At 39.8% G+C, this 19449-nt stretch overlaps 1 protein-coding gene across 1 annotated transcript in view; it reads right to left on the bottom strand.

Moving 5' to 3' along the window:
* Positions 1-19449, bottom strand: part of SORCS2 (sortilin related VPS10 domain containing receptor 2) — a 265638-nt gene that overhangs the window by 165440 nt on the left and 80749 nt on the right. The window contains exons 7-8 of the mRNA XM_036765080.1: positions 9232-9411; positions 995-1141 (exon numbers count right to left, since the gene is read on the bottom strand). Of these exons, the coding sequence (XP_036620975.1) occupies positions 995-1141; positions 9232-9411 (327 nt within the window). The remainder of the gene's footprint in view (positions 1-994; positions 1142-9231; positions 9412-19449) is intronic.

Genomic DNA, 19449 nt, shown 5'->3' with positions numbered 1-19449 from the left:
AAATTCCTATAGCACTAAATTTCTATGGTTTTTGATGGGGAAATTGACTCAAAAGTTAAACACTAGAACTATTATATTCCTTTAGTGGCTATCTCTCATTTGACACAGAGTCCTAGTCTTTTAGAACTTGAAGTGAAATTACAGTCCATATTTCACAAAAGAGGAAACTGAAGTACATAGAAGGGAACATGGGCTAGAAAGGATCTCAGAACATGGATACCTTCTTTTCATCATTTTGCAGAAGTGTAAAGTGAAACAGAGAGAAAAAATTACTTGTCAAGGTCTCACATAGCCAGTCAGTGACAGACAGAGCTGGTAATTGGGAAGGGAATAAGCACTGTGTTACTTATTTACTTACTTCTATCAGACCTATCTGCTCTCCACATGCTTTCCATTGCAGTATGAAAGCTTCTCCCACTTACTGTATGCTAGCTGGTATTGTTACTTATGAGTGGCATCCTGTTAGAGTAGACAGAAAGCCAGCCTAAGAATTCTAGGTTCAAGTCCTGACTCTGACACATGGCCAGAAGGAGAGGTGCCTGTGGGAATGAGTAAATGGTAGATGGGTAACTCAAAGATAGACCTCTATCACATCTCATACAACATTCATCTTTGTGGGCTGTATCTTCTATATTTGAAGAGTAAGGAGGCTGGACCAGAGGCCAGCTTTATGAACTCACTCACTATCCCAAGAACTTTAGAGATTTGCAAAAACTATGATGGTATCAGGGAAAGCTCCTTGGAAGGGGTGGTGACTCAGTCGATCTTTAAAGCATGGGTAGGAATTCAGTAGGTGAAGAGGTGCTATGAGAGCCAGAGGCTGGCCTCCAGTGCATTGGATAGATTTTTGGAAAATCATGGGTGAGAATGGCTCAGGATGAGAAAGTATAGAGGGATGAAGATCTGAGCTGGAAGCAGGGATCCATACTGAGGAAATCCTGGGTCACCCATGATAACACAGATAACAAACAAATAATCACCCAGGGGCACTTACGGGTTTGCAGCTGGTGGGTTTGCCGTTCATATCAGTGGCAGGGGGAGTCAGATAATCCCAGTCTCGGCCTTTGTTGTAAGTTATCAGTGTTGTGACCTTTCCATCAATCTTTTGGTTGGCCAGGAAGACTCCTTTTACACCTCTGACCTGTGACAGAAAGAGGACAAGAATGGAGAACAAGCTTTTAGAATTGCCCATTCAAATGCTTGGGCTATTTCCAATGTTGCTGCCCCTCTGCCCACTGTGATTTATGGCTCAAATTGCTCTTCTTCATTCTCCTTCAAGTCCCCAAGCTCAGGGACAGGCAATAAAGAAACTCAATTAAATTCTGGGCTTCTCTTCCACAGTATATGCAAGTCAATACTCAAGCACAACTAGAAAAATGCGTGTACACCAATAGCCCATTTATTCATTCGTTAACACATTCATGCATTCATTCCTCCATCTGCTCAATAAACATTTGCTATATAACTTGGGACGGTGGAGGAGAGAAGAAGCATTTATATACTGCCTACTATGTGTCAGTCACTATGCTACACACATTACAAACATTTTCTAATTTGATCCTCATAATTACTCTGGAAATACCTTCTTAACCTTCCTGCTTCCTCCATCTGGCACCTTTGGTAGGGGTCCTTAATCAACACAGCCTCCGTTCTCGGACAGGACCAACTTTCTAGCTAAATGACACTCACCAGACTGAGACATCAGAGGTGAGAGGTCAATCAGGTGTGATAACATGAGATTCATTCTTCCTTCCCTATAAAATGGCTGACCCTCTTCTACATAGATATGACTTTTGTGGGATGGAACTCCAATATCTGACGGGAAACTGTCAGAGCTGAGATTCAGAACCAGTTAGAATCAAAATAAGGAATAAAGATATAGGGACAGCTGCAGAGCTAAAAAACCCCATTCCTCCCAATTCCAGTCTTTTTATTTAGGCTCCATACATACCTAGTACAGTCCAGCTCTGACATCTATTGCTGCCGTGGGTGGGATCTGCTTAGACTCATTTTCAACTATTGGCACTGACGGGCTGTGACTACCTGCCTTCATCCTTTATAACCTAACTCAAAACACACCTTCTGCAGGAAGCCTTCCTTATCATTCAAGATGGACCTCACATAGCAGTTTCTTCTTCATGTTTTTGAAGCACTCATCATATGTACTACTTCTAACAGTGCTGTCCCTGATGCCTACCTATGGGCTCTTAGTTTTCATTACCTGATCAGAGGTTGGTACAGGGACCATGTTGGTCTTTTCTTTGTTTCTTCCTAGCTTCAAATATAGTGAGTCACATACAGTGGTGATGGTGATGACGATGATGATGTTAGCTAGCATTTACATTGTGCTTGCTATGTGCTAAGCACTATGCAAAACGGTTTTACAGACATTATCTCATTTGGTCCTGGAAAGATAATTGTTTTTATTATCCTCATTTTACAACTAAAGGCACACAGAGGTTAAATGATTTGCCCAAGGTCACGCAGCTAGTAAGTGTTTGAAGCTGGATTTGAACTCATATCTTCCTGTCTCCAGGCCCAGCATTCTATCCACTGTACCACCTAGCATTCTCATAGTATGTCCCACAAATTTTTTTTCTTCAATAAAAGATCCTCACCTGGTTTCTTCTTCACTCTATCCTCCCACATTAGCTCTGATAGAATATTATGGCTGACAATACCATAGCTAGTTTGCTAGAATATTCCAGCACTGTTTGCATTGTGTGCTTCTCTTAAGAATCATGGTTATAGTGGACCTGGGCAGAAGTGGGGAGGGAATCATTCAGCTTGATGACAACTTTCATTATTCAGGGCATAGTGGAAACTTCTCAGAGAGTCTCCCAAAGGTCTAGGAATCCAGGCTGTCTGACTCCAAATGAAGTGCTTTAGATATACCCCCTCAAAACAGGAATTATCCTGACAATGAATATCTCAGACAAAGAAAAACACCATTAAAATGTAGCCATCAGTTTGAAAGAAATGATCATAATTTGGAGTTCCTGACTTTGTTCCACTTGTCATCCCTGACAAATGATGAGCCAGGAGTGTCAGATGGGAGCCGGGCCACCACTTCTGTTGCTTTAGCAAAGCATTTGATTTCTGGAGGAACCCTCTGGAGAGGTGCCATCTTTGCAAGCTACTGAACCTTGAATTAGAAACCTGCTGCTATTGCCTTCAAAAGAGACATCACTGTGTTAGGAAGCAGAAGGAAACTGTCATGGTGGAAGTCGCTCCAAACCCAGTTAAGGTTGGTTGACACATGGGAATATCAGCTCTTTGTGTTTCTTCATGATACCTTTTAAAGTGTCAGTATTCTCTACAGGGAGACCTCTCTGTTCTTAGCATGATAGAACCAGGATCTGATCAGGACTAAATGAATGCCTTCAGCACATAATAATCATTGAGAGAATAATATCCTCAATAAATATTAGGCCTATCTACCTGATTGGCCATTGCCACATGGTAGAATACAATCATTTTTGGTCATCTTCCCTGGGATCTTAGGGGTTTATAATACTTATAGATAGCTATAGCCTTTTAAATTCACAAAACATTTTATGGTTCCAAAGGACTTCTCTCTTCCAAACCCCAAGGTGTGAAAAAGTGTCACAGCTGTGCTAAGGTGGAGTAGTTTGGGTGGCCATACTGGCCCTATGCCAAGGCTAGGGTCTGAGGAGCACCATGGCACTGGGCAGGGTCTGTGATACTGACTGAGTGCTCTCCTTGCTTTCAAGGTAAGGGCATGAATAGGAAAAAACATTTCTATTTCTATTTATATATTTTATTATACTTATATTTATATATAAACATAAATATATTTATAAAATATATAAATACATATAAATATATTTATATTATGAAGCTTAGCTATGGTGTTACAAGATGATGATCTAAGGATCTAGTTGACCAGGCTAGTGACCAAGAGAATGAGCACTGATGATCAAGTGGTCATTCTTCATGGATGAGCTACCCAATGCCTTTCCAGCATTTCATGAATATCCGTGAAATGAATACTGAGATGGATATATACCTCATCCATTGCCATGTCTCATTCTTGCTACCTCATTAGCCCACTTTCTGTTTTGATCAGGCATTGCCTGGATTCTTATTCACAAGTCACCATCTGTAATATATTACAGCCTATTTACATCCACTATACATTTCTTTTAATTGTTCTTTTGGGCTCCCGCCATTTGGATTCTTTTCAGATTTTGTGCTCCATGACCCACTGGAGCAGCTGAGTGGTACAATGGATGCTGGTACAATGAATGGTGGTGTAATGGTTCTGGGCTTGGAAGCAGGAAGACCTGAGTTCAAAACCAGTTTCAGATACTTCCTAGCTGTGTGACTCTGGAAAAGCCACGTGACTTCCGTTTGCCCCAGTTTCTTCAACTGTAAAATGGGAATAATTATGGCATCTATCTCCCAGGGTTGTTGTGAGTATTAAATAAGATAATAATTGTAAAGCACTTAGCACACAGAGTAAGCACCATATAAGTGTTAGTTATCATTACCACTATCATCATCATTATTAATTGACATAAGAATCAGAGAGAGAATGCCAAAGATATAGACCTTTGCAGATTGAGATCATTAGAAATACTTCACAATTCTCCAGATGAAATCCAATCCTATCGCCTCTGGGCCCAAATCGCCTCTATCTTTAAGGCCTATCTATGATATAGCCAGTGGGCTATCAGTATGACTCTATGTCATAATCTGAACCATTTGGATTCTTCATCCATTTGGTTTTTCCTGTGTGGATTAATAAAATGATTTCTTTTTAATTAACTATATCTGCCACTGAAAATCCTATAATATTAGAGGCAGAAGAAAGATCATACTCAGGAATTTACAGCAGTACCTTGGGGTTGTAGATAGGGATGGAATAAGTTAGTTTAAATCTTAATAAATAAATGGGTGAGTAGACAAAGAACAATGGTCCAATGTATCACAAACAGACCCACATTTTTAGCCAGTCTTTCCCTCTAGACTTTCCCTATTTCCCACTAGATAGAAAGCTGTCCAAGCTACTTTTGTTTTTAATAATCTTGGAATCTGTGGAATTGTGGAGACTGGGACTGTGTCTAAGAGATGGTTTCCAATAATTTCTGGGCTAGAGTGTATGTGTTGTGTGCGCACGCGTGTGTGCGTGTGTGTGTGTGTGTGTGTGTGTGTGTGTGTGTGTGTGTTTGGTAAATGATTGGGGGATGTGTCTAGTTGATAGCAGCAACACTTCTGCCTGACTTACAGCAGTCAAATTTTTTAAGCCAAGAAAAGCATGACAAATTAGGCTGGGATATTTTGGGAAAATCTATTGATCAGTATTGTACAGAAATTGGAACTGGACAGATGCAATGGCAAAAAAGGGAGCAATGCAACATTAGAGTCATTGTGGTAAGTTGTAAGTGTAAGTGTAAGCTGTAGTCATGATGGTAAATATTTTTTATTTTTTTTTCTCCTCAAATACGATTCTCATCTTGGGAATCTCAGACAAAGGTAAATGTTTCCTGAGCTATAACAAGTTTATTTTTGCTCTGATGACCCTGTTATCTCCAGATCATGAGCATCCCAACTGTAACAAACAGGACTTTCTATCCATCCCTGTGAATGTACCTACAGCTAAAACTAGGGGTAGGCAAAGCAGGCAGTTGTCTAGGGTATGCCACATAAAGGAGATATAGAAGAGTAGAAATTTTAGTACAATTTTAAAAAGATATTTTATGAGTCAGGTAATTCTGCTTTCTCACATGTATAGATTGATTTTGGAATATCACACTGTAGAGATACTGAAGCAAGTAAACTTAGCAGCCTAGTGTTCACTGAACAGAAACTACTAGGCAAAGATTACTCCCCATTGAACAAGAATTGCTGTTTAAATTGGAAAGCAATTTTGTACAAACCACATACCACAATAAGCTCTAAATAGATAGATAGGAAATGTAAATACAAAAGACCACACTACAAGAAATTTAGTGGCAAATGGAAGGAGGTACCTTTTACAGTTACGGCTAGAGGGAGAATTCTTAACCAAGAAAAGTATACGGGTAATTAGGAAAGATGAAAAAAAAATGATTATGCAAAATTTTAAGAAGCTCTTGTAGAAAAAAAATCAGCATAGAATAAGAAGAGGAACTAGTATTTGGGATAAACTTCATGGAAAATATCTTTGATAAGAATTTGATACATAGAAGATATATAGAGAAGTGATGACAACTTATATAAGAACAAAAACCATTGGCCGAACAGTGAAGTGATGAAAGAAAAGTGATGGACAGTTTTCAAAAGAAGAAATGGAAGGTATCAACAATTATTTGAAAGAATGCCTTAGATCATTAATACTAGGTCCAAATAAAAAAAAAAACAAACCTCTCAAGCGTTATCTCATACTTCTCAAATTAACAAACATGACAAAAGGGGAAAAAGATAAATGCCGGAGAGGCTGTGGAAGGACAAACATATGAATGCACTACATGATAGAATTGTGAATTAGTTCAACCACTCTCAAAAATAATTTGCATTTTGCTAAAAAATCACCAAACTACACATCCCATTTGATTCAGCAGTCAGGTTGTGTTGGACAAAAGGGTGAGTAGACAAAGAACACCGGTGCCATGTGTCACAAACCGATGCATATTCTGAGCCAATCTTTCCCTTCAGACTTTGTCCATCTCCCACTAGATAGAAAGCTGTCCAAGTTACCTTTGTTTTCAATGGCACTACCCCATGGAGGTCAAAGAGAGAAGGAAAGTTCCCACATATGCAAAAATAAGATATCTTTAGTAAGTAGTCCTTTATTGTAGCAAGTACTAAAAATAAAGTAGGTGCCTATGGATTGGGGTATGTCTGAACAAATTGAGATGTATGAATGTATAATGAGTTATTACTGAGCCTTAAGAAACGATGAAAATGAAGGATCCAAGGAAAGTTGGATGGAATTATATGGATTGTAATGGACGGAAGTGAAAAGAATGAGAAGTGTAATTTACATAATGACCATAATAATATGAAGGAAACTAACATTGGAACTCTACTCAGTAAAGTAACTTATTTGTGATTTGTGCAGGCTATTGTTAAAGCAAGCAATCTCCCCTCGGTGGACTGTAAGGAAGGATCATAGGATGATGGATTTAGAACTGGGAGGAAGCTTGGAGGCCACGCAGTCCAAAACCCTCATGTCACAGACAAGGAAACAGAAGCTCAGAGAGACTGAGTGAATTCTCCAAGGTCACACAAGGATTGACGCTGGCAACACTTGAGCCCACGTCCTCTCATTCCGAAGCCAGTGCTCCTTCCAGGGAGGTCTACGGTATCACATGCAACCAGCAGGATTTGTTTTGCTTATTTTTAATTATTTTTTTATGAGGGATCATTCTCTTTTGGGGAGATCAATGAATAGTTGCTATTCAGTCATTTTTCAGTAGTGTCCAACTCTTTGGGACCCCATTTGGGTTTTTCTTGGCAAAGATACTGGAGTGGTTTGCCATTTCCTTCTCCAACTCATTTTACAATGAGGAAACTGAGGAAAGCATGGTTAAGTGATTTACCTGGGGTCACATAGCTAGCAAGTGTCTCAGGCCAGATATGAATTCATGAAGGTGAGTCTTCATGACTCCAGGCCTGTCACTCTCTCCACTGTGTCACCTAGCTGCCCTTGGATAGTTGTAGCAATGTACAAAAAGAAGCATCAACAAAACACCAATTTTTTTTTAAAGAAATGTCATGTGTGACTTAAAACTCTTGGGAGAATGGAAACAGACAAGGGCATCATTTTCAAATTATGGGGGTGCCATTTTTAAACCTCGCCTAAGGAACATAAATATGTCTTACCAGTTCTGAATGTCCTCAACATAAACAAATTGTTACATTCATTAGTTTCTGAGGTAAAGCAGTTATGGGTGAAATATCGGAGAGATTGAACATAAATGTGCGAATGTGTTCTCTGGAGAGTAAATGAGGTGATACCAATTGCTGACTGAGTTACCTATATTACCAAGGAAATGTCACATAACCAGAAGAGTTATAGCCGGAAGGGCTTTGAGATCTTGTCCCCTTATTCACATGACAAAAGCCTGATGTGCACTAAGTAACAGATTTTGTATTTGAACCCAGATCGTAAGTGATGTGCTCCCCTGGATTGTGCACAGCTCACTTCCTGAAGGGACTAAAATCATACCAGGTCAATGTTGTGGATAGGTAGGCTATGCTTTTTCTGCTGTTTGGAGTCTCAGGTAGATATCATTACAAGGAATAATCTAGGGCAGGGGTTTTTAACCTCAGGTTTGTGAATTTGGCATTTAAAATATATTGATAACTGTATTTTAGTAAAAATAGCTTCCTTTACAATCCTGTATATTTCATTTTATGCATTTGAAAATATCACTTGAAGAAGAAATGAAAATACATCAAAACAAAATGAATTTAATTCATGATCCAATTAGGAGCTTATAGTCTTTTGACTAGGTTAGTAGTAGCCTTCTCTCTCTTGTTTCCCTGGATCCATGTCTCTCCTCTTTAGTCTATCCTTCACAGAAGAGCCAAAATAACCTTCTAAGTGCACAGATTTGACCACATCATTCCCTTTCTGAAAATCCTTTAGTGATTCTCTGTTGCTTTTCAGATAAAATACAAATTTCTTACCCTGGCATTCAAGGCCTTTCATAATCTTACTCCAACCTACCTTTCCATTTTCCTCTCTGTATTTTCTACATTGCAGTCAAATTGGAGTATTAGCTATTTTCCAATCTTGTCCTACTCTCCTAGCTCTGCGCATTCATTCAGACCATCATCTAATTTGTAGAATGCCCTTATTCCCTATGTCTAGTTATTCATCTTCCTTTTTTATTTCCTTCAAGGATCAGTTCAGGTGCCACTTTCTTCTGAAGCCTTTCTTGCCTCTCTCGGCAGAAAATGACATCCTCCTCTTCAAATGTTCCAAGAACACTTTGTCTAGACTTCTCTTTTGCTGCAATCCCTCTCCCTTCCGTAACACTGATTGGTATGCATGCTGAATACCCTTGCTAGATTGGAAGTTCCTTGAGGGCAAACATGGTATTATTTTTCATCTTTGCTTTTTAACACAGTAAGCACAGGGTCATGGAATGTTCATCTAGCACTTATAACCCTCTTTACATTTGACAAAACTGAGGTCCACGGAAGTTGTAATTAGCCCAAGATTACACAGGTCGCAGACAGAAAACACAGACATTGACAAGCGTATGTTAAGTATACCTCCAGGATATCGATCAGGACATTCTCTTCTGGTTGCTTCGTGCTCCTTACGTTCTCAAGCACAATTGAATAGTATACCCCCTGTGGGTCTGACTGGTAAAGGTTGTATGTGTCTGTTTGGTACCATTCTTGGACAGCCACAAATACCTCATTTTCATCAGTGCTGATAATCTGCAAGTCCTGCCAGAAAAGAAATGGAAACTGAGTTGATATATTTCAGATACATGCTTTTATTTATTTATGGAGGATTTTTAACCCACCTACTTCCAAAAAGCTTGCAAGCAGCCTGTAAAATCTAACACAATACAAAACAGGATAATATAAACGGAGCAAATCTAATTAAAAGGAGCAGGGAAGTTGATGTTACCAGGCACCTGGGATGAGTTAGCTACTACAGCTGGGCATGGAATTTAGCCCAGAGCTTTCTGACAGCTGAGGCAAAAAAGGAAACACATCGAATTGGGTAGTTCTCATTCTTCTGATTAAAGGAAGGAAACACATTCATCTGGAGAGACAATCCAGATTTCAATATTGAACACTCAGAAAATATTTTATGAGTGCCTGGGATGTGCAGTCCACTGGGTTACATGCTTGGGATAGGTTCAGGGTTTAATAAGACACAGTTCCTACCCTCAAGTTGCTTAGCTTCTTGAAATATGAGTTAGATAAAACAAAGATAGCATCAGAGTCTGAAAGACTTACATTCAAGTTTTACCTGTGAAAACTATTGTGTGACCCTGAGTAAGTCACTTAACCTCAGTGCCTAGGCAACCCTTTCTGTAAGTCACAGTGCAAATTCTAACCTGTATTAGTAGTGAAAGATTCTTCCCTGGGAATATCTCAAACCAATGGAACGAAAAGTTCAGATTCGAAAAGTCATGTGCATAGATAAGTAAGATGGCAATTAGAATTTGGTATGCCCACAGAGCTGAGAGGTCAGAGGTGGAAAAGACCCTTTCAGTTTTGGGGACTCAATGCATTCAGAGCCAGAAGGGACTTTGGAGATCATCCAGCCCTATTACTGAAAGTTATGCTGACTCAGTGGGCTATTGTTTTCAGTCCTGCTTATAAATTGGTGTTGGGGGAAGCTCTATTGAGGGAGGTTCTGGTGGAGAGAGTGTCACCTAGGCCCCAGCTTTTGAATTACTTGATAGTTATCAGGTACCCTTACCTGTGATGTTTGCACTTGTTAAACATCAGATATAGACAATTTGGGAGGAACTGAGATGCGATAGCCCATCCCCTTTTGCTGACTTGGGCCTATCTGAATTGTCTTTATCTCATTATGAAAGTTGTCAGTAAAAGCTAGCTCCATCTTGAATCCCTTGCTAATCTCCAGTGATCAGCCTAACAATGTGTTGCTACCTTAGGTTGCTATCTTTTAATAAACTCTTTTAATTCTCTCTCTCTTGATTTTTGCCTCAAAAATCAGGGTGAAAGCCTGAACAACAAATTTTCCTTTTAATATTATCTCCTGTGATATATGAGGAAATAGGCCCAGACAGATTGTGATGTGGCGAAGGTCACATAGGCAGTAAGAAGGAGAACTGGGACTTAAACCTAGGAAAATCATGCTTCCTAATTCTAAATCCAATTTTCTTTGCAGTTCAACACCCTTTATGGAAGGCTATTACAGATACCCTTACAGTATTACGGTATTATGTGACCAGGACCTTAGGGTGTCAAAAGGCAGAGATGGGGAAGGAGCTCTCCAGGTAAAGGGACTAGCCTAGTCACTGGATCCAAAGAGGAGTTCATGGTATGCATGTTTATAACAGAGGCCCCAGGTAAGGCAGCTAGGTGGTGCAGTGGATAGAGTCTAGGCCAGGGGTGGGGAAGCTGCGACCTCGAGGCCACATATAGCCTTCTGGGTGATTGGGTGTGACCTTTTGACCAAGTCCAAGTTTTACAGAACAAATCCTTTTATTAAGGGGATTTGTTCTGTGAAGTTTGGATTTAGTCAAGGGGCTGCTCTTGAGGACCTAGAGGGCCACATGTGGCCTTGAGGCTGCAGGTTCCCCATCCTTGGTATAGGCATAGAATCAGGAAGACTTTTCTTCCTGAATTCAAATCCAGCCTCAGACACTTACTAGCTATGTGACCCTGGGCAAGTCACTTAGCCCTGTTTGCCTCAGTTTCATCATCAGTAAAATGAGCAGGAAAAGGTAATGACAAACTACTGCAGTATCTTGGCAAAGAAAATCCCAGATGGGGTCACGAAGAGTCAGACATCACTCAACAACAACAGGTGAGACAGAAGACAATGCCTATTGTTTTCATAAAAGATGCAGAAAAAGTTTTGTAAATGGAATTTTCTAACACTGACCATTTATAAAAGCTAAGAATACTAAGATCAGGTCTTAAATCTCTGAAGGCATTTCTATGGGAGGCAGGAATGACAAAACCCAAGCTCAGTGATGTCTAGTGGCCTAATTTAGGGCAAGCATTCAATGGAGAGAACTCAGAGGAACACAAGAAAACCTTTCCATCAGTCTGCCTCTGTCAGATTCCTGATGTTCGAGCCAGGTCCTCTGACTCCTGGGATCCCTGCCTTCCATGTGCGGGTACAGAAAGTTTGTAATACAACATAACCCCTGATAAGTCTATCAGGAGGTCTAAGCCAAGTGTCCTTCGATGTCAACCAGTTACGAGGTCATTATAAGGAAAGCGAAGCTTAGGAGGGAGATATCAGGCAAGTGTTTGGGAAGAAACAGTATATGAGCTCAGTAGTACCTGTGGACAGTGATCAAAGCACCAAGGTTCTGTATTATTTATGAAAAAAGGAACCATCTGATCCAAACAAACAAAACAAAAACCAGGCGCAAGGCAGAATTTATAGTCTGTTGTGAAAAGTTAGGAACCTGATAGGCTGTTACCTCTCTGAAGGGCCAGCCTTTTGTAGCAGGGGTAGGAGGCCTATATCATTAAGTTAGAGAGCTTTATGTAGTTCAAATAAATCACCAAATGTCAACTGATCACCAACCAAGTTCAAGACATATCTGCGTTAGACACTTACAGTAAGACAAAGAGATCTATAATGAATCTCACTAAGTTTATGCCCCAAGACAGATGATCCATATATGGAATATATATATGTATACACACACACACACACATACATATATATATATATATACAAAATCTATATGGAAACATATAATCTAGAAGACAAAAGTATCAAGTAAATGACATAGATCCCAGGTATCAAATTTGAGGCTGCTCGCTGGTCATCAGTAGTAGAACTCCCCAGCGTGGACCAGACTAGATTAAAATGTAACCCAGAAATGTTTAACAAAATAAAGAAAACACAATACAACATAATGTCAATTTGTGATTCTTAAGTCAATATTTAGTTTAACATATACATATAATATATGTATACATAATATATATAATGTATAGTGGCTACATATTATATATATTGTGCTATAATGGCTCTCTCCTTATTATCTCTAATATTAAATACAAATTTTTTGTTGGGCATTTAAAGCCTTTCATAACCAGGTCCTAGAGATAATAGAGAACCATTATAACTATATACATATATATATATATATAAGTTTATATGATTATAAGTTTACATAGACTAGAAAGAATATTAGAGATTATCTGGTTCAATCCTCTCATTTTCCAAGGAAGGAAACTGAGTCCTTGGGAGATTCAATGAATCAACCAAAGGCCCACATTTAGTGAGTAGCAAAGTTGGGGCTTGAACTTTGGTAGTCTGATTCTTAGCTCTAAGCCTGAGGTAAGAGTTGAGAGGACTGAGACATCACCTGTGAGGTGGGATGGTGTAGTCAGAGAAGGCTTAGAAGATGAGAGAGCTAGAACTTCCACCCCTTAGTCTCAATTCTGCCCTTTTAGATTAATTAGAGTTAGTTGAATCCCCTTTTCTCATGCAATTAATGAGTTGATTCAGCTGTGGATTTTATGTCCTATGCTGGATGCCAGGTGATACAAAGACAAGAATGATAAACAGCTCCCCACTTGGAAGTTAAATTCTCCTGGAGATGATATGTGTACAATATACACATCATGTATGTTCATAAGTATATGGACATTAGAATGCATGGTGGGGAGACATTGTGGACTGGGGGAAATGGAAAAGACCTTATATAGGAGGTGGCATTTGAACTGGGTTTTGGAGGAAGGTAGGGGTATAAGGAGGCAGAATGGAGCAGGCAATGCATTCTAGTCCCTATGGAGAGCAATCCATGGAGAGGTACAGAAAAGGGGTGGGGGAGGGAGATGAGATGCCATGAGAGAAGAGCAGTAAGAAAGCTGATTTAGCCAGATCCCCAGAAGACACATGGTGAATAAGGCTGGATGGGTACGTTGGGGCTGGGTTGTGAAAGGCTTTAAATACCCAACAAATAATTTGTGTTTGATTGTAGAGATAATATGGAGGGAGCCACCATAGCTGATGACACAAGAGAGTGGCATCATCAGATCTTTCTTTAGAATAATCATTTTGGTGGTTGTGTGGAGGATGAGTTGGGCAGGGGAGAGTGTTTGGGTAGGGAGGCTGATTCAGAGGTTATCCAAAAGTCTGGGCTACAGCTGATGAGGACCCGAACTAGGATGGCACTTGAGTGAGTGGAGAGAAGGGGATGCATGAGAAACTTGTGGAGGCAGAACTGACAAGACTTGCAAAGGCTTTCAGCTTTCAATTATGTATGACTTGATACCTAGAAACAACTACTGAGACGATGTAGGCAACCCTGGGGAGCACAACAGCCTCAGAGTTGGAAAGCCTGAGACTGACCTTCAGCTTTCTTGTTCACCACTTATGTGGCCTTGGACAAGGCACTTTGCTTTTCTACATTTTATTTTTATCATCTGAAAAATGGGGATGATGTCTTCTAAGGGTTGTTGTGAAGAAAATACTGTGTGTGTGTATATACATACATATATACACCCATACACATAAATATGTTTGTAGATGAGGAGAAGGAGGAAGGTGATGATGAGGAGGAAGAGGATGATGATGACGACTTGCTGTTTTTGCACATTTCTTGCCTTCCCAAGATATCCTGGGAGTGTGTTATTTTGTTTGGAGTCTTTTGTGTCTCGCTGGTTGTTGGGAATCTCTGACATGCTGCAGTATTCTGTCAGATATTGTGCCTGGTTCTGCCTTGGAAAACACACATTTTCTCTCTTTTCTTTTAAAAAATGTCTTAATAGATTAACTCTAGGCTCGGCTGAGTAAGTAAATTAAAAGCTAATGGCTTCATTTAAGGGGGATATAATTGGCATAGCTTAGGAAATGAGTTGCAATGCTATTTCAGTACATGTTTGTTTCAGGGGGTCATGCCTCCTTCAAGAATCAGACAGTGGAACGAGCATTCTGGGATGGGCATTTATTTAAGACATGACAGAGAGCCTACCCATGACAAAGAGTAAAATTAAAAAAAAACCCTAGTATACCCAATTCTGGTGATTCATATGAGAACAAATATCATCGACCACCAGAAGGAACTCAAAAACCCTGCTGGGGTAATGGAATCCTGGACCCAAAATTAAAGACCTTGGGGGCACAAATGGGATCTGCATCACTATTGGGGACTGAAGGTCAAATAAGAGTCAAAAGACAAAGGCAGATTTGGGAAGTGAGCATATAACTGAGAAGATAGCATCAGAGAATGGACTTTGGAATTCTGGACCATGACTTAAAATGTAGGGATGATGGATGGGGTCTTTGCAAGGGTTGGAGTATACTGAACAAAGGCTGATAAAACCACAACAACAAAACAATAGTTGCCTAGAGTACTGAAAATTTAATAAAGTTTGCTTTAAACTGAAAAGGAAGGGAAAAAAGACTCCTCACATAAGCATGATAAGCTTAGTTCTCCAGAGAACAGCAGATACAACACTGGTCATGGCATGCCATGTTGCCTGTACCTCAAGCTTCTCCCCCCACCTGGAACTCAGACTTTCACTTTTGTGATCCTGGGCTATAACTGGTGAGCTTTCCCACTAGATGGTCTACTACAGGTCTACTACATCCATTTCTAGCTATCTCTATACCATGCCACTTGGAGCTCTGTTTTGATTTATTCAATAAAGAGTAGTAGAAAGTGGTGGTAATTCATCATAGACAACATAGAAGAAGAGAACCAACAATAAAATCCATGCCATCAAATGCCAATATACAAATGTGCAATGTGGGGGTGAATCAGGGTAAACAAGAGGTCCCATTATAACAAGGCAAATTTGGCCTCAATAACTGGTTACTTGGTGGAATGAGATTAATTACTGGAATTTGGTCTTGGAAAGTTGGAATTTATTCAGTGGCATTACAAATTAAGAATATATCCTCATGTGAGAAAATGTACATACCTGGGGATGATGGGAGGTAGGTAAGGATCAACAGAGTCAGAAATAGTAGTGATATTTTGTAAGGGTACACTGTTGATTTTTGAATTGAAGAAAGGATTGAATAAGAGATTTGGGAAATAGGTTATGAACAGAAGTATATTGTACAAGTATGGAGTCTTGCACATAACAGATACTCAATAGGTGTTTGTTGATTTGAATTGTGGTAATAAGGGATTTCCACCATCTAGAAAAGTTTTGGTGCTCTTTTCTTTGTCCAAAGTGGAGCAGGTGATGAGTTCTAAAGATGATGGAATAAGAGGAAGTATCACAGCCTAGTTACCAACTATATCTTCTCCTCAGAGCTCTATAAAATGCATCAAACTGAATTCTGATTGAGGAAGCCATGAAAAAGTAACAGTGAGCCACTTTTGCAGCCTTGCAAACTTGAGAAAAAAGAGAGGGAGGCCGTTGGACACAGGCGATGAGGACCATTTTAGTGCCCAAGGATTGAATGAGGATTGAGACCGAGCACCAGAGCAGGAAGTACTGGGGCAGAAGGAGATAATGAGAGTTCCTTTAGCTACAGCAGAGTGTAGGAACGGGTGCCATCTGGCAGCTTTTTTCACTACTGCCCAGTTCTAGGTCACAGATCTAGGTTGGAAAGGGGCAGTCACAAGTATGGATCCTATGAGTCCATGCACAAATTTCAGAAGCAACACAGATCAGCTCATACATTTGAGGCAATTTAATGATAACTTCAGTCCCTAAAGGGTAGCTCAATTGATTAAAAGGAGAAATATCTGTTCTTGAGCTGATTTTGATTAATACAGAATTTAGTGAAATATAAATGACAGGAACCTTTCAGCCAAGTGACCACATTATTTTAAAATTTGTAATAGAGGAGAGGAACTCTGAAATACAAATGAGACTAAAGGTTAAAAAAAAAGGATTGATAGGATCCCAAGGCTTTGTATTTTGAAGGGGAAATCAGCTCAAAGGAGTGGGAATCTCTCGAGAATGACACAAGAAGAAATGACAATGTCTATAACCCTGTATTGTGAATCGGGATGACTTGGGTTCAAATCCAGCCTCAGACATTTAACTGGTTGTGTGACCTTGGGTAAGTCACTTAACTTCTGTTGGCCTCAATTTCTTCATTTATTAAAAAGGAGATAATAAAAGCACCTACCTCCCAGGATTGTTGTCAGGATAAAATGAGATATTTGTAAAGTACTTTGCAAACTAGTTATTATTGTTTTTGTCATTGTTTGGAGGAAGAAGAAGAACAAGGGAAGTTGCGTGTGTGTGTGTGTGTGTGTGTGTGTGCATGTGTGTGTGTGTGTGTGTAGATATCTCTATATAGGGAATTAATTGAGGAAATCATATTTTTTTAAAGATATGTATAGAAGAAAAAATAAACAATCAATGGAAAGTGCCTAAAGATGAATGCAAGAGAGTAGAGCAGTTGTGGATAAATTGTGTTAGGAACTGCTAAGGCCAAGAATGCGCTGAGGCTACTGATGGATGCTAGTGGCAAAAATTTTTTTTAAGTTATACTGGGGTGGGTTGTCAGGAAGAGTTGTTGGTTAGGGCAGAAGGGATGATAATAAAAGGGTGACATAGAAAGGCTAAATTATTCAACTAGTATATTTGTTTCTTCCATTTTCTCTTTAGTAGAGAATGATCTTTGGTCAGGGAGAGACAGAGCAGAAAATGGTTAGCAGGTAATTGAAATCTTAGACAAGTGAGGGGATATTCTGACATCTACTGCAAATGATGGGTCAAATGTAAAAAGATGGAATTTGAAATAAAGTACTTTCACTCATATCTACTGATAGACACTACAGTGATTTCTGGAGATATCTATTCCCATACGATCCCTTGTAACAAAGAAACACAGTGAAGCAAAAGCAGCGAATATACTGACTGACTGCATTCAAAAGTATACACAAACTTATACAGAAGCAACAGGTAGAAGTTGCAGAGACAGACGTGCACTTGTTGTCCTGCAACATTTCCCGATAATGAGAAGGGTCTCCAAAATGGAAGACATCATGGTGGGTTCTTTCACATCGGACGGTCTTCAAGTAAAAGCTGGTTGACCACTTGTTGGAGACCTCAGCAAAGAGTTTCTTTGTACAAGTTGCACTAGATGGCTTCTGATGTCCCCACCTAATCTCCAATTCTGGGAGCTATTATATTCTTAGAGACCCTCACAAACTAGAAACCCAAACAGTACAGACATCTATGAAGCCTGTGGCACCCATGTGAACTATAAATTAGAGGGTCGAGATTTTGCACATTCTATTTGTGGGAAAGACCCTTAGAGGCAGGGTTCTTAGCAACTATTGAGTTCAATTCTTCATTTTACAGGTTGGGGAACTATGGACCAGAGAGGGAAAGTGAGATTTTGGGTAAGGAATCTCAGGTCTTCTAACTATCTTTGAAAAGTGGTTTGCTTACTCCAGTTGGTCTTTTGACAGGAGATTCAGATGGCTCACAAGGAAGGAAAGCAGAAACATTACTATGTCAATTGTTGTTCATTCCTTTCAGTTGTGTCCAACTTTTCATGAACGCATTTCTTGGCAAAGGTATTGGAGTGCTTTGCCATTTCCTTCTCCAGCTCATTTTACAGATGAGGAAACTGAGGCAAGCAAGCATAAGTGACTTGTCCAGGGTCACACAACTTGTACGTGTCTGAGTCTGAGGTCAGATTTGAACTCAGGAAGATGAGTTTTTCTGACTCCAGGCCCAGAGCTCTGTCCACTGCACCACACAGCAGTCTAGGATATAGGCCACGTGAAATATTACCTCAGTTTTATAGAAGAGAAAGCAAAGTCTCCAGGAAGTTAAATGATTTTGTAAGGTCATGCAGTGAGTTCCTGGCAGAGCTCGAGTTGAAAAAAAAATCTACCATTCCTCCTATTAAATAAGAGAAACTTTGGATTTCTTTTTTTGAAAATAGTCCAATTAGAATATTTTTAGACTGAGGCAGACAAAAGATTTCCCAAATCCTGTTTTCACTGGGGGTTACTGAAATGAATTGACATACACATGCCCCTCATTTAATGTTCAGCTCTAAGATAGGAGCAGATAATTTCTGGGAACTTTCCCCAGTCACAGCACTTACATATTGCCTGATAAAATTATAAGATTATAGGATTACAGGAGCAGAGATTTATAGCTGGAAGAGACTTCAGAAGACATCTAGTCTGAGCCTTTCATTTTTGAGCCAACAAAAGAGAAACCCAGTGAGGTAATATGACTTGTCACTTAGGCAGGTTGGAGCATCTGAGTAGGGGATCCGTAGACCCAGCTGTGAGAAAGATATTGTAGCAATGTCTACCTCCCCTGGTCCACTTAGAGGCACCCCAAGGAAAATCAGAGTCCTGGAACTTGGGTTTAAAAATTACCCCTAGAGATACAGCGGGGGTAGATATGACAGGACTACAGTTCATGTCAAGAACTGTAACAAGGTGGACCAATGGTGTGACACTACAATTAGCAAAGGATTTTTTTTGGAGGCAATTGGGGTTAAGTGATTGTCTAGCATCACACAGCTAGTAAGTATCTGAGGCCAAAGTTGAACTCAGGTCCTCCTGACTCCAGGGCCAGTGATCTATCCCCTGGGCCACCTAGCTGCCCTGAAGGAATAGGATTCTAATGTCAAGAGATGGGGAGATGCTAATTCTGCTGTCCTCTGTCTTAGGCAGACCCCCTCTGGAATAGCATGTTCAGTTCTAAGCCCTATATTTTAGAGGGAAATTTGATGAACTAAGGAAGAATATTAAAAGGAAAATGACTAAAATAGTGAAGAGTCATGGAACTATGCCATAGGAAGATCAGCTGGGAGAGTTGGGAGTATTAAACTTGGGGTAGATAGCACAGTTGAAGGGCTCC

This window comes from Trichosurus vulpecula, chromosome 6 (assembly GCF_011100635.1).
Source record: "Trichosurus vulpecula isolate mTriVul1 chromosome 6, mTriVul1.pri, whole genome shotgun sequence".
In the NCBI taxonomy this organism is placed as follows: Eukaryota; Metazoa; Chordata; class Mammalia; order Diprotodontia; family Phalangeridae; genus Trichosurus; species Trichosurus vulpecula.
This window is presented reverse-complemented; position numbering and strand designations above follow the sequence as displayed.